The sequence below is a fragment of the Maylandia zebra genome, linkage group LG15, assembly GCF_041146795.1.
Source record: "Maylandia zebra isolate NMK-2024a linkage group LG15, Mzebra_GT3a, whole genome shotgun sequence".
NCBI lineage: Eukaryota > Metazoa > Chordata > Actinopteri > Cichliformes > Cichlidae > Maylandia > Maylandia zebra.
Window position 1 is genome coordinate 30,756,358 of NC_135181.1, and position 15,543 is coordinate 30,771,900.

General features: G+C 43.6%; 1 protein-coding gene across 5 annotated transcripts in view; it reads right to left on the reverse strand.

Annotated features, from left to right (window-relative positions):
- Nucleotides 1-2,807: 2,807 nt before the first annotated feature.
- The window catches only part of fynb (FYN proto-oncogene, Src family tyrosine kinase b), an 84,862-nt gene continuing 72,126 nt past the window's right edge, over nt 2,808-15,543 (reverse strand). For 4 of the 5 annotated variants that reach the window (XM_004566226.2, XM_076874285.1, XM_004566227.2 and 1 more), the window contains 6 exons: nt 15,080-15,244; nt 13,246-13,425; nt 9,009-9,085; nt 7,946-8,099; nt 6,440-6,571; nt 2,808-4,375 (listed from right to left, as the gene is read on the reverse strand). In XM_004566226.2, coding sequence (XP_004566283.1) covers nt 4,167-4,375; nt 6,440-6,571; nt 7,946-8,099; nt 9,009-9,085; nt 13,246-13,425; nt 15,080-15,244 — 917 coding nt within the window. In that variant the 3' untranslated portion in view covers nt 2,808-4,166. Of the gene's footprint in view, nt 4,376-6,439; nt 6,572-7,945; nt 8,100-9,008; nt 9,086-13,245; nt 13,426-14,589; nt 14,746-15,079; nt 15,245-15,543 lie in introns of all 5 variants that reach the window. The other variant, XM_004566228.2, reaches the window with a different exon arrangement.

A 15,543-nucleotide genomic window follows, 5' to 3' on the forward strand; every position in this document is an offset into this window, starting at 1 on the left:
TGATGGAACATCAAAGCTGCTCCCATTCCTCACTGGCAGCATTGACTTTTTAAGCTCTAAACTCTCCCAAAGTAAAATTAGCAAATTATTTTGGATGGTGGTGCTGCTCAACTTTAATTCCACTCACAAACAATCATATATTCAACCCACCATTACCTGTGATCCCTGAGCGTGTCGGCATAAGTGGAAATTGGAGCGAGAGTGGCTGAGGAGAAGTGAGTGTGCGTGAGAAAAGGAGTGGCGGCGTTTGGACTGAGTGAAGAGCGAGCATGGATTTCCTCCCCTCTATCCCCTGGAGCCCTGGACCCCTGCCCCTCTCACTGTATATATAAATCACTGTGGTTTCACTCTTGTGTCAATAATTTGTCACCTTTATTGCTTGCCAGAACGCTGTCTGTGCTTGAATCCATCTGTTAGCCATGACAAGCTGTACAGTGTGATTAAAGTAATTAGAAATAAGTAACATAACTTGTTTTATAAGGCTGTGATCAGGTGAGATGTGGTGCTACTCTAAAACTGCTTTTTTGTGAATTTAGCCAATTAAATTCAACAAGATTTAAACAGATGTTTCACAAGCTGTATGGCTGATTTATTTATTGATTTTTTTCCAAAAAGTTAGCAAATCTCTTTACTGTACTCATACTAGCTGTCCTCTTTTCTGCCTTCAAATCCTACTGATCAATAAATCAAACAGCAGTGTACAAACAGAATGCTTTAGCTGAGTTTGGAAAATTTGTTGTCATGGAAAAGAAGTGATACCTTTCACATAGAAGACATTGATTTGTCAAACATAGGCGCAATAATCATTAATGGCCATTAATGGTAGTGTTACCAGTTGGTGAGCCAGAGACCTGCACTTTCAGTGACTTTAATCCAGGGGTAGGCAACCTTTCTGATGATGAGTGCCATTTAAAATTTCCTCAGAAGTAAGTGTGCCATATGATTGCATTATGATTCACTCAGATATACACTTGGTTTATATCTGACCCAGATAGACTGCAGGTCATAACTTCTTACCTGAAGTTCAGGTCACCTGACACTCGGACCGTCGGCTGCCTTGGGTCTCTCCTCCTCCTGCCTCCCCTCTCCCCCAGCCACCTGCTGGCCTCCACCACTTGTTAATGTTACTGAATCTGTGGAAGCTCCGCCATAGCCACCACCAAACAACTGAGTTATTTTTACACACCGGCCAGCGTCTGGCCAATCCACCACCTTTCATTGTTTATACCGTTCCAAAAAAAAAAAAAATCATCGGCCCACCGAGCAAATGCCTGGTATGCCCGATGGCCTGTCCAACTATGGTCGTGCCATCAGTTAACCCTTCGGGCATGCGTGCCTAGGGTTGCCGACCCCTGCTTTAATCCTACTTATATATGTAAGTTTTTGAAAAAAATCTACTTCTAAAAGTACTTTTATTGCACCATGTTTATTCACTCATGAGCTGCTGTAACATCAATTAAATGGCTGAATTACCACCTCAGGTGTTTATTCAGGTGTGTTGCAGCAGGGACACATTCAAAAGTTTAAGGACCCCATCCCTCAACGACTGGAGTTTGACACCTGTGACCTAGGGGAAGCATGTATAATGCAAACAGAACTGGTCCTACATGGAACCCTGTGGAACTCCAATATTAACCTTAGTGTGTGAATAAAACTCCCCATTTACATGAACAAACTGGAGTCTATTGGAGAGAGATATGATTCAAATCAGTGCGGCACAGGACCTTTAATACCTGCGGCCTGCTCTAATCTCTGTAATAAAATACGGTCAACAGTATTGAACGCTACACCGAAGTCTAGCAGGACAAGCAAAGAGATAGGTCTATTTGTCACAGGTCATAAGAAGATAATTTTTAACCTTCTGAGTGATGAGGTCCTAAACCTGACTGAAACTCTTTAAATAAACCATTCCTCTGTTGCTGCTTTACAACAATTCTTTAAAGAACTATTGAGATAAAAGGAAGGTTGGAGACTGGCCTACAATTGGCTAAGACAGCTGGATCAAATCTTTTTGAGTAATGGTTTAATTACTGCCAGCTTAAAGGCCTGTAGGGGTACATATTAATGGTACATAGCCCACAGACTTATCATATTTAAGATTGACACATTATTTAATGGTAGGACTTCTTTGAGCAGTCTTGTAGGAATGGAATCTGACAGACAGCCTGGTTGGATTACTGAAGTTATTCACTGCATACCAGGCAGAATCGTACGCAGTGAGAATGTCACACTATTAACATGATAATCAGGCATAGAGCAGAGCAGCTACCTAAACTAAACTCCCACGGTGTTGGCACATTTCATTCAAGAGGATAACAGCAGGCGGATTATATCCTTGACTTAGCTACAGCAATTTCAGAAAGACATCTACAGTAATGTAATGTATTTGCTACTGCTGTGTAATCCATGTTTTTAAGAAATTATCAGACAAATGAAGGTTTTCAGGGAATACTGTAAAATCTTTAGTTTTTAGAGTATATGTCACAACAAGATCCAGAATAAGATTCCTCCTCCTGCTCTGCTGCTAGCAACAGCAGCCTCCTGTGACTGTGAGGGCTTGTTACCAGTTGTGCTGGTACTAACATGGCAGTTAATTTGTCACATTTTGCTGCATCTATTTTTAGTTTCTTTTTCTCTCTTTTCAGCTCCACCTTTTGACCACTTCAAGTTGTGTGAGGGCACAGGGAAAGTAGGGCCTGGCTGCCACTGGCTCTCTTGCTCTGTGAGCATGCAGTTTCTCTTGGTTTCTCAGGCAGGTGCACACACACATGTAAAACACTGGCATTGGTCATAATAAGTGTCTTGGAAAGAGTGTAAAATGTTTATTGGTCTTTTCTGAGTTCCAAATGCCAAATCACTGAATTAACAAAACGAGTCATGTTAATAAAAAATGGAAATGAAAGATACAAAGGAGAGAAGTTAGCGACACTTAAAACCCATTTAGCTGTACAACTGAAAAATGAGGATTTACCAAAGGCTTTGATACCATCTGCATTAAGACCAGACCAGACCAGAGCTGGTTTCCATTTATTTTCAATGCGTTTCACATTCAGACTCCTGTCACATGAACTGGTCCAGAGCTCCCCTGATCATATACTCCAAATGTCTCTCGAAGGATCACCTAAAAGGGTTAAATAAAATCAAAGACTCAATATAATCGTGTCACTTAAACATAAAAGAAGAAGCAGCTCAGGAGGTAAGATGGTCCTGGTTCAGGTGCAGCCTGTTGATCCTGCAGGCTCGGGTGGAGGACGTGCAGGAGGAAAAACCCCACGATCTGTTTCCAAATGAAGATTCTCAATCAAAGACATTTATACTCTTAAATGAAAATCTTTCTTGTCTCCCAGCTACAAAATAACACACCAGTGGTATAAAGACAGAAACATTTTCACCCAAATAGCAATGAGGGATATGTCAAAATCCTTGTACGTTGCTGTGATTTACAAAAATGTGGCAGATCGTTTGTAAAAGAACCTGCAGCAGCAGCAGCCTAACTAGAAGCTTTTGTGACGGGAAGGCAAAAAAAAAGAAAAAAAAAGTGGACTGTGTCATGCTCACCAGGAGAAACTTTATGCAATAACACGTGTAACTGAAAAGTAGAGAATAAAGCGATGAATTCTCTTTTATAGGAAATGAGAAAAAAATATAGAGCCTTCCAATTCAATCTCTAGAAAATAATAGAGAAGCTACAGTATAATACACATACAGATTAACTGTGCCTCCTCAGGTACTTGACTTCCTTTTATCATTATTATTACTTTTGTGCAGAAGAAAATAAAATCTGAAACGGAAGCAGACAAACTAAAACAAGCTTTTCTTATTTACATTGAATACAAGGAACTGCATTAGCACAACCCCCAGTTAACCCCAGTTCCATCAGCCTTGTTAACTATGGCATTTACAGAGTTCAGACACTAGGGGGGCGTGTCGGAGACTGAGGGCGGTGTCGTCAGGGGGTTTGTATTGGAACTCAAGTTGAGCTGAGGAAGCTGTACACATCCCTAACATAAAAAGGCCAGGCTGAAAAGGATCCATAGTTTTTTTGTTTTTGTTTTTTATATAGCACTGCTGTAGCTAATCGTGTCCAGGCCTCGAGCTGACCCCGAGAGAGAGAGAGAGACAGAGAGAGAAAGCAAGAACAGGGTGTGGGGGGTGGTAGCGGTGGGTTAGAGGTTGTCCCCGGGCTGGTACTGAGGTTCGGTGGCTGTGAAGTAGTCTTCCAAGAAGGCTTGCAAGTACTCAAAGGTGGGCCGCTCCTCTGCGTCCTTCTTCCAGCACTGTAGCATCAGCTCGTGCAGCGAAATGGGGCAGTCCTGTGGGCACGGCATCCTGTAGCCCCGCTCCACCTGCTCCAGCACCTCTCGGTTGTTCATACCTGAAAATTAAATGCAGGAAGCAGGTGAGAAAGAGCGCTCGGGAGCTCTGCCTGGGATCACGCAGTGATCAAATTCAAAAAATCAGTTCTTAACGTGCTGAATCTGCAAAGGGTTGTTTAATGAAGATCTGTTTAATTAAAACCTCTAACTGAAGAAAGCAAAATCTACAAAATAATGTTACTAAAGTTTTGAAAAACATGGCCTAGTCTGAACATGTCGTGCGTTGTCGGTCTTAAGTGCTCCTCAGTAACATTCAATATTCACTATTTACTGGCACTTATGCTTATGTTGGTTGCTGCTGTGGTCTCCCTACTGTGTTCTTCTCTTTTTGCTTATTTTCTTTTCAGTAGGTGATCAAACAGACACACAGCAGTGGATGGAAGCAGCTACAAAGTTTGCTTTTCTTCACGTTGGAGGTTGTTAATCAGGTGCTTTGATGAAGGATTCCTGTCGGCTTTTTCTCAGTAAAGATTTGAATGTTGATTACAGCTGGTTGTTCTGGATGCTAGAAAACCCCTTTTTTGACTCCACCTGAGCTCACCATCTTTTTAATCTCTTTAATCCCATCTCTTCGCTCTTTGTAATCCCTCATTTTGTAATCAAGTTATTTGAGTTACTCAATGCATTGTTGCAGCCTTATATTGACCAATACAGAACAATGGGAAAGGACAAGGAACTCAGTGAACATCGACGAAGAATTGTAGATTTATACAAGTTGGGAAGGTCTTCTGGAGCCATTTCTAGACAAGTGCTGATTCAGATCATCAGTTGAAACAACTGTACTCAAGTAAAAGTTATTCTGATGGTCTAACATTGGTTAGGTTGTTTAGGAACAACTCACGATCCACTGTGGCTCGAAACCTGCCAAAAACTGGAATCTGCTCAAACACACAGTCATTGTCCTCAGTGCTTGACTAAAATTTGAAGCCAAATGCCTTCTGGAGAAAAGCTTTGTGGTCAAATGGGACAAAGAATTGAACTAGTTGGCCACAATGACGAGAGATATTATTGTAGTAGTAAAGATGAGGCAAAGCTGAACTCTGTAACAGTGTCAAGCATGGTGGTGGTAGCGTCATGCTCTTGGGATGTTGTGCTGCTAGAGGCTCGTGGTACATTGCACAAAGTGAACGGAATAATGGACTACCTCCAAATTCTCCAACCAGACAGCCAGACAGTTGAAACTGTGTTCTAACACAGAGGCCTTCCCAACACACCAACCTCATGCCTATTAAAATTTGTGGACTATGCTTCATGCCAACCTACTTCAATGAACAGTCAAATATCCAGTCTGAAGTATGCTAGAAGCTTGTTGTTGGCTCCCAAAAGTGTTGAAGTGAAACTTGCCACGAGACATTTAACCAAATTTTACTGATGTTGTATAATTTTGACCCTGAGATCAGATAAAATTCAATATAAATTCAAATGATGTCTTTTCCCTTTTTAAAAACAGCTGAATTCTACGGGGTCTCTTTCCAGATGATCTGAGAAACCTTCCAGTTTTTAACTGAATCTGGCAATAATCTTCATCTCAAGTGTCTCCTGGGTAGGATAGTTCTCTTTCTTGAGTCCATTTTTCTGCTATTTTGTCCACTACCTTATAAAGCTGTTAAGGTGCTGCTTTTCCCTCAGCTCACTTGCAAGCTAACCATCCTCACCTGCTCTCTACAGCAGAACCAGCCCACCAGCACCATCTGGCCAAACATGTTCCCCCTCCCTGCATGGAGCTGTATACGGAGTACGCCCCAGCCTCTCCCACTCTCTTTCTTTTTGTTTCTGTGTAAAATGTATCTTGTCCCACAGGGCAGCAGAAGTAATTAAGGGTTAGCTCATATTCTGGCAGGGAAACGAAGGTTACCCAAGCGTAAAGGAACATTTTAATCCCATAAACAGCAGCAGGAGCTGCCTGTTGTGATAGCTGTGTGTACTTTGGTAACTGCTCAGTGTTTCGCAGTTCCCCTTTATTGAGCCCCTTAATCAGTGTAGACTGACCGGCTCAAGGTGAAAGCAGCTGAGCGAGCAGACCTTAGCTTCTACTGCACCGTTTGATCCTTCCCCTTCCTTACCTGGGTAAGGCACCCGACCCTTGGTGACCAACTCCGTCAGCAGGATGCCGAACGACCACACGTCTGACTTGATGGTAAACTTCCCATACAACGCGGCCTCTGGGGCGGTCCACTTGATGGGAAACTTTGCACCTGAAGGAGAGCAGTGAGACCACATTAGTATTAACGAGGAGAGCATGTCTACACTTCAGGTTTATTCAGTTTAACATGATCCTTTTTTCTGTTATACTGGGCCTTCACAGTCCCTTATCATTTTAAACTAGCTTGATGAATTTATCTTTAAAGTACACACATATACACATATACATATATATACATATACATATATATACATGTGTGTGTGTGTGTTTGTGTGTGTGAGTGTATGTGTGTAAATGCATATTATTGTATATGTGGTGGCCTTTCTCTTTTAAGTGAACAATGCTAACATGTACAAATTTGATACCAGCAATACAGCCTGTAAAAAAATTTACAGGATAAAAAGGAACATTCACGTTTTCTCTTAGGTTCCCCTTCACACGCTGTCATTGATTGTAACTGATTAAACTTTAAAAGTACTTCCTGGGAAAAGTCAGGAAGGAAATTAGAGACCAGAGATTAAACATCAGAGGTCTGACTTTTAAAAGTGAAGTGAAGCATCTAGCAGAGAGCAAAGAACATGTGTGCAACAAAATGACTTCATTTGTCAAAGGGAGGAAAGAAATTACAACATAATGACAGTATCTGCTGAGCACATAGAAATGGCATGAACAGCTGCTATGAGCTTCAACTAACCAGCTGGGAAATGACGATATTTACAGTATTCTGAGTGCTGACACGTACATTTGTTATAAACGTTAATCTAATGAAACTGTCTTTCTGCACATTTAAAGTTCAAATGTGGAAGAAAATGTTCCTTTGTTGAATTAAAAGGATTAAACCCAAGAATTATTTTATGAGGGCACAGCAACGTTTTGGTGTCTCTGAGACAGACTGGTGATCTGTCCAGGCTGTACCCCATCTCTCACCTACGGTAGCTGGAATAGGCTCCACTTTGTCCATGACCCCGAATTGGGTAAGCGGATGAAAATGGATTGATGGATGAAATGGCAATTAGATCAGAAAAAGGTCTGTGGATATTTATTTATACTTCCAGAATGCAGAATGTACAAATATGTTTTCTCCAAATCAGGGAACAGCTAGCACAACCTGATATCTGAATATCTCAAAGGCTTCAAGGGTCAATAGTGAAGTAACATGATGTCCAGTTTAAAATCTCTCTGTGTCTCTGGGGCAGGGAGTGTCTTCCCTCAATGTCTGTGTTATTGAGAAAAATATTTGGAGCTGACTGGCTGTGCTGGCTAGTCATTTTCTTGTGGGTGTAATGCAAAACTTGCAACTCCCAGAGCGAATTTCCTCCATGATCTAATGCAGTCAGGCAGCATGTGAGCTTGTGTGAGTGGGAGCATTAAGTATGTGCATTTAACATCGTTTCTGAGCGAGTTGGAAAGGAGTTAGAAGCCCTACCTTGTCGAGCCGTGTATTCGTTGTCTTCGATGAGCCTTGCCAGGCCAAAGTCGGCGATCTTGCACACCAGGTTGTCGCCAACCAGGATGTTAGCAGAGCGTAGGTCTCTGTGGATGTAGTTCATCCTCTCAATGTAGGCCATACCTGCTGCCACCTTGAGAACAGCACAGAAGGCAACAATAGCTAAAGAAATTTCTGTCTCAACTGTGAGTTGCTCTCACTTCACGAGAATACATTTAATAGCATCTATATCTATTTATCTATATCTATATCTAATGGTAGGTAAAGCTTGTTTTTTGATAGGACAGCCCTCAGTAAGATATGTCGTTGCAGTTTGGATTGGTTTGATTCAACTTCTCTCTCAATGACTCTCTATTTGCTAAAGATTTGGGTCAAATAAAAAGAAATTGACAATAGAAGCCCTCAAGTTATCTCTTAATGAAGTCCTCTAATCACATGATTAGAGCAATCATAAAGTTGCAGTTTTGAAAAGAGGACAACAAGAAGGGTACACTGAAACCAGTGTAGAATCATATTTTATAAAGAACAAAGCTGTAGAATTACTGGCACAAGTTCTGGGGTTGAAAAAGTAAGCCAATGCAGAAGTGCAGTTTCTGGAGTGGCCACTAGAGGCGGACTTTAGCCTTTCGTTGTTCTAAAATGCTGGAGCAAGAATCCTAACAGAGAATACTAGAGAGAGCGTATTTCTCCTGTACTGGCTTCTCTTCATTGGATCCCTTTTAAATCCAGAATCTATTTTAAATTTATTCAAATATATCACATATATTCTAATCTAACCAATGTCAGACCATATTCTAATCACATATTAGAATATATGTGATTATATTGAATAATCAGGCCCTATCTTAGCTTAAAAGACTTCATAGTACCACATATTGTAGGGTGTACATTTATATAAATCAAACTGAATTGAATTGCATATTTACATTTTATTCAGTGTCCTAACGGTTTTGGGATGTTTTGGAATTTATGGTTGCACAAACAGATTTTGCTGCCATAGCAGGACCATTTTCAGGACCATAACCTGAAGTCTGTGGCATACCTGTGCAGCCATGTCCACCAGGTTAGGCAGTTTTAACCCTCGTCCTTCTCCATCCTTTAAAAAGTCCAGTAAGCTTCCTGGAGTAGGCATAAAAACATGTTATGTTGCACACATGTGCACAATAAAATAAATAAAACACAACTTTATTAAATCAGTTTTGGTTTCCGTGCCCTGTGCAATACAGGAACACAGGAAGTGTTTGTAAATCTGAAGTAAAATAACCTTGAAGAAAAATCAGGTGAATATCTCTTAGAAATAAGCCACAAAAAGCTCGCCAGCTACAAAAATAAATATTGGATTGGTGGACCTAAAAAGATCCCCACATAAACTTCTACACTCATACAATTCCACAGTGGATCGGCTCTTTTAAAGGCACTCCTCTCCAGCTTAATTGGCTGACCTAGATATGGCAGGCTCTGCACGCAGCAGACACAGCAACGTACATCAAAGTTTCCATTCTTGCATTCTCTGGTGATTAATGCGCGTCCACAACGCTTTCTTGTGGCATCTCTGAACCCCAGTGTTTTGAAGGACTGTTTTGCAGGCCTTAATCATCTCCACTCTCTTTGAAAGGCAGGGTTTGCCATTCCAGAGCGCTCACTCTTCAGACTGGAATGAAACAAAGTGCTTTGACAGACATTTTTTTAACTGGCCACAAGTTTTACTTTTAGGCCACAATATATGCTTTTTATGGCTTTAAAAAAAAAAAACACCCAGCACGCCCCTGCGGGCGGTTTATCCTTCAAGCTCGGGTCCTCTACCAGAGGCCTGGGAGCTTGAGGGTCCTGCGCAGTATCTTAGCTGTTCCCAGGACTGCGCTCTTCTGGACAGAGATCTCCGATGTTGTTCCCGGGATCTGCTGGAGCCACTTGCCTAGCTTGGGAGTCACCGCACCTAGTGCTCCGATTACCACGGGGACCACCGTTACCTTCACCCTCCACATCCTCTCGAGCTCTTCTCTGAGCCCTTGGTATTTCTCCAGCTTCTCGTGTTCCTTCTTCCTGATATTGCTGTCATTCGGAACCGCTACATCGATCACTACGGCCGTCTTCTTCTGTTTGTCTACCACCACTATGTCCGGTTGGTTAGCCACCACCATTTACACAGCCTGCACCTGGGGTCTTGCCTAGTGTGATAGACCCCAGCCTCTATGGATCTTGTGCTCAGAGCTTGTTCTTGTGCTGCCATGATTAGTGCCTCTGTGCTGTCTTTCAGTCCAGCTTTGTCCAGCCACTGGTAGGATTTCTGGATATCAGCCACCTCCTCTATCTGCCGGTGGTACATACCGTGCAGGGGCCTGTCCTTCCATGATGGTTCCTCGTCTCCCTCCTCTTTCTTGGGTTTCTGCTGCCTGAGGTATTCACTGAGCACTCGGTCAGTTGGGGCCATCTTCCCAATGTATTCTTGGATGTTCCTTGTCTCATCCTGGACTGTGGTGCTGACACTCACCAGTCCCCGGCCCCCTTCCTTCCGCTTAGCGTACAGCCTCAGGGTGCTGGACTTGGGGTGAAACCCTCCATGCATGGTAAGGAGCTTTCTTGTCTTTATGTCAGTGGCTTCTATCTCCTCCTTTGGCCAGCCTATTACCCCAGCAGGGTACCTGATCACGGGCAGGACGTACGTGTTGATGGCCCGGATCTTGTTCTTACCATTCAGCTGACTCCTCAGGACTTGCCTGACCCTCTGCAGGTACTTGGTGGTTGCAGCTTTTCTAGCGGCCTCTTCATGGTTCCCATTCGCCTGCGGGATCCCCAGGTACTTGTAACTGTCCTCTATGTCTGCAATGTTGCCTTCTGGTAGTTCATTCCCTCAGTTCTGACTACCTTCCCTCTCTTTGTTACCATCCAACTACACTTCTCCAGTCCGAACGACATTCCAATGTCATTGCTGTATAGCCTGGTAGTGTGGATCAGTGAATCGATGTCTCGTTCACTCTTGGCATACAGCTTGATGTCATCCATGTACAGGAGGTGGCTGACAACTGCTCCGTTCCGTAGTCGGTATCCGTAGCCAGTCTTGTTAATGATCTCACTGAGGGGGTTCAGGCCTATGCAGAACAGCAGTGGGGACAGAGCATCTCCTTGGTAGATCCCGCACTTGATGGTGACTTGTGCTATGGGCTTGGAGTTGGCCTCTAGTGTTGTACGCCACATCCCCATTGAGTTCCTGATGAAGGCTCTTAGGGTCCCATTGATCTTGTACAATTCTAGGCATTCCAGTATCCAGCTGTGGGGCATTGAGTCATAGGCCTTCTTGTAATCAATCCAGGCAGTGCACAGGTTGGTCAGTCTGGTCTTGCAGTCTCGGCTGATTGTTCTGTCTACCAGTAGCTGGTGTTTTGCGCCTCTGGTATTCTTGCCAATTCCTTTCTGTGTCCCGCTCATGTATTGACCCATGTGCCTGTTCATCTTAGCCGATATGATGCCTGACAGGAGCTTCCATGTAGTACTGAGGCAGGTTATTGGTCGGTAGTTGGAGGGGACCGGTCCCTTCTTGGGGTCCTTGGGGATCAGGACCGTCCGGCCTTCAGTTAGCCATTCCGGGTGTCTCTCGTTAACTAGCAGCTGGTTCATTTGTGCTGCCAGACGCTCGTGGAGTGCAGTCAGCTTCTTCAGCCAGTAGGCGTGAACCATGTCGGGCCCTGGTGCTGTCCAACTCTTCATACTGGAGACCCTTTCTTGGATATCTGCCACTGTGATGGTTACTGGACCCTGTTCAGGGAGGTCGCTGTGGTCTGCCCTCAGATCCACTAGCCACTGAGCATTGCCGTTATGGGTTGCATCCTTCTCCCATATGCTCTTCCAGTATTGCTCCGTCTCCAGCCTTGGTGGTGCTGTTCTCTTATTGTTCCCTTGCCACTGAGAGTACACCTTTGCTGGTTCTGTGGAGAACAGCTGGTTTATTCTCCTGCCTTCTATCTCTCTGGTGTACCTCCTCAAGCGGCTGGCCAAGGCTGTGAGTCTTTGCTTGGCAGTTTCCAAGGCCTCAGGTATGGACAGCTTGCTGTATTTCTTAGGCACCTTATTTGTCGCACCTTTCTGCAACTCCGTTAGTTGGCTAACCTCCCTCCGTGCTACTTTGATCTTGCCCTCTAGCCTCCTTCTCCATGGAGGGTACTGCCCCTTGTCGCTGTTCAACTTGTAGCCAAGCATCTCACTGATCACTGCTGCCGTATTGTAGATCAGCTTGTTAGTGGTTGTAGGTATTGCCCGTAGTGCTGCATTAACATCATCTAGCAGACCTTCTGAGGGTACTTCACGTAATCTTGGTAACCGGCTACGGGGGATCCAGGTTTCAAGCTTGGCCATGATCCTATTTTTCAGGTCAGTTCCTCTCGCACTCAACGATCCTTCTCCTATCGCACTTGGGGCTATGTACCCAATCTTGGGTGGGGGTGATGATATCGCCCCCCTGACCTGGCGTCCTGACTCCTCCTTGCCGTAGCATTTGTGTTGTACCTCGTCAATCTCTAGCTGTGAGAGCAGTCCCTTCTTTCGAATATTGGAACACTGAGCTACTAGTTGTTTCGCCGTCATTGTGGATGTTGGGTATCGAAGAATCCATAGGTCCCTCATCCTATTCATGTAGCCCCTTCCGCCGGGGTTACTTTTTACTGAGATAGTGGTCAGTGAAGACACATACAGGGGCTTGGACTGAGCTGGTCACACAACCAACATACAACATAACATAGAACTTTAAACTCTTCTACTAATGGAAATTAACTTTGCTTTGCTTTGCAAAACTTGGCTGTGTTACGTTTTCTGAGTCTGCAGCTTACGCACAAAACCATACCAAGAGCTATTTCTCTTGTTTGGTGTTAGTCCTTTCCTCTCTCACACTTTGTTTCTGCACAAGGGTGAGAGAGGCAAACTCGCTGACATGCAACCAAAAGCAACGCAAGGTCAACTGCTTTACAACCCATTTTTGTCACACAGAGCTTTAAGCTTGTGTCTCCATTATTAGTTTTCTCTTTCAACAGAAATTCTGTAAAAATTCATCTTTTTCGTAATTGAATGGTGATGACAAAATTCTTCTATTCTTCTTCAATAAAATCACTCTACATAGTATAAGATGCTTGTAAAAGCGAGAGAAACTGCATATTTTGAAACAGGAAACTGTTGCATCAACTCTTATTTTATAAAAATAATTATTTTTTAACAAGTGAATAACTAGCACTTTTGGGGTGCAATGAAAAACGCAAGTAAGCAGCTGTGGATTGTGGGTGTGTTCCATCTACCTTTGCCCATGTACTCTGTGACGATGTAAATGGGCTCCTCAGACACAACAGCGTAAAGCTGCACCAGCTTATCATGACGGAGTTTCTTCATGATCTGAGCCTCCTCCAGGAAGGACTCTGGGGACATCGTGCCAGGCTTCAGAGTCTTCACTGCCACCTTAGTGGTGCCATTCCACGTTCCTGGTACACAGAAGCTGGCATCAGTACAGTGGGAAAATGCATTCGTGTCATTTCAAAGTCAAGCTTGACAACCCTGTGCTCTAACCCGAAGACATGATTGGCAGGTGTGAGGCAACTGTAGTTTAAAAACATGGGGAAAGTCTTGCTTTGAAATGACAACGAGATAAACATGCAAGACAGGAAGCGATCGAGAGACTGAGGGAATAATCTTTCATGCACAGTGGTTGGGCTGAAGGATAATTAAATGTGTACGGGATTTGGAGCGGACATTGATTTGAAATGGTTTTTAAAGGCTTGGAGAGAGATTCAGCAGGGCTTTAAGAGTCACAATACGCCAACATGGGAGCGGATAATCCTTTGTAGGATGATCAACAAAGGCAAGCCTGTAAGCTCCTCACTGGTTACATGTCAGTGACTGTAACACAGCATGGCTATGCCTCCAATATGCACTCTATCAAAATACTGTGTGAATGTAGGTAAAGGTATGGATGACTTCAATTATTTTATTGAAGCAGTACCTTTTTTATATTATTTTTTACAGTAAACATACAAGAATCTTAGGAAAGACAAATTTGACCTACTTGTTTATTTTAAGGGGCTTAATTTAAGATTAAGCTCATATATCAGAGTGGGCTTCTGTAGCATCGTGACTGTGCTTTCAATTTTGGAAGTCAGGACTGGTAACCTGCTGCTACAGTGGCCCAGAGAGGTCAAACATACTGCAACTGAGAAACCATCAGCAAATAGAGAAATACTGCAAAAGCACACAAAAAGTATTGTTGTGTGTGTTTGTGTGTACTTTTGCTGAGTATTTTCTGTTTGCTGGTGTTTTCTTAAGCTGCAATGCATTTCACCTTTCAGGGCCACCTCAGTGTTCAACTGGAATATTATAAGAATGCAAACATACACTGTGGGGTGGAAAACTATTCTTATAGGTATCAGCTGATTTTCAAAGAGACTTTATAGTTTATGTCTTAAGAAACTAAAACAAAAATCCTGTGGGAGTGCTGGAGAGGGATAAGAAAGCTCCAGCTTGCATGTGAAATGGCAAAATAGCTTCTTGGCACAATTATGAATACATAGATGAGCATAAAGGAGACTCCACGTGTACTTGTGGGATGGGCCAGAGTGAAAATTTCAAAGTTTGGTTTTGAATTTTCTTACCATAAAACACATCGGCAAAACATCCTGTTCCCAGCTTTACTTCCAACTCAAGTGCGTCTCTGCTGATCTCCCAGGCATCATGACTCAAGCCCACAGTGTCAGGGATGTAGTTCACACACACGCCCGTTAAATTAAAGCACAAACCATCCGCACTCTCTACAGGGGAGGGGGGGAGGTAAGGCAAACAGGGTTAGGGGAAAGGAACATGCAGTGAGGTACACATGGAAGGAGGCCATCTTTAGGCTGTGAGAGTTTCCTGACACACTGGATAATTTTTCCAGATTATTTTGGCAGAAAAGTTTGGAAAACAAGGACAATTTGACTGGCAACACCCTCAATCTAAGAATTACCAACATTTTTGCCCCATGTTCTCATTTGATCGAACCCATCAGATTATTGGCCTGTGTTTTGGACTGTGTCTGGTGTCTCCGTCAGCTCTGTGTGGCTCCTTCCGAGTGGCCCCCTTACTAGGAGGCGACTCGATCCGTACCCATCCAAACCTCCCCAAACTGCCCATTCCCGAGACGCTTGATCAGCTGCAGCGACTCCCGTGGGATCTCCCACACGTCTTTGGTTTTGACGGACAGGTCAGCGAGGCGGGGCATGCCTTTGTGGCAGGGAACCACCAAGCGACAGCAGAGCCCCGCGGCTCGATCTGCACACAGCACACGGCAACGCGCAAAAAAGAGCAGAGACAGAGAGAGGGAGATGTACAGAGGGTTAGCGCAGCACCCTGCAGGAGACAAAGACAAGCTTCAGAGTGGCACAACAACTGGAAGCATAGTAAACATCAAAGCTGAGAACCAGCGCCTCTGTTTTCACTTTCTGGTGGGCACATGAGCTGATTACAGGTGAAAAGATTCAGGATGTGGCCTCTTTCATCCATCTTGATCATCAGATTAATCAGTTTGCTTACAAGTCACACGCGTCTCATACTTATAAAATTAGAGCGTT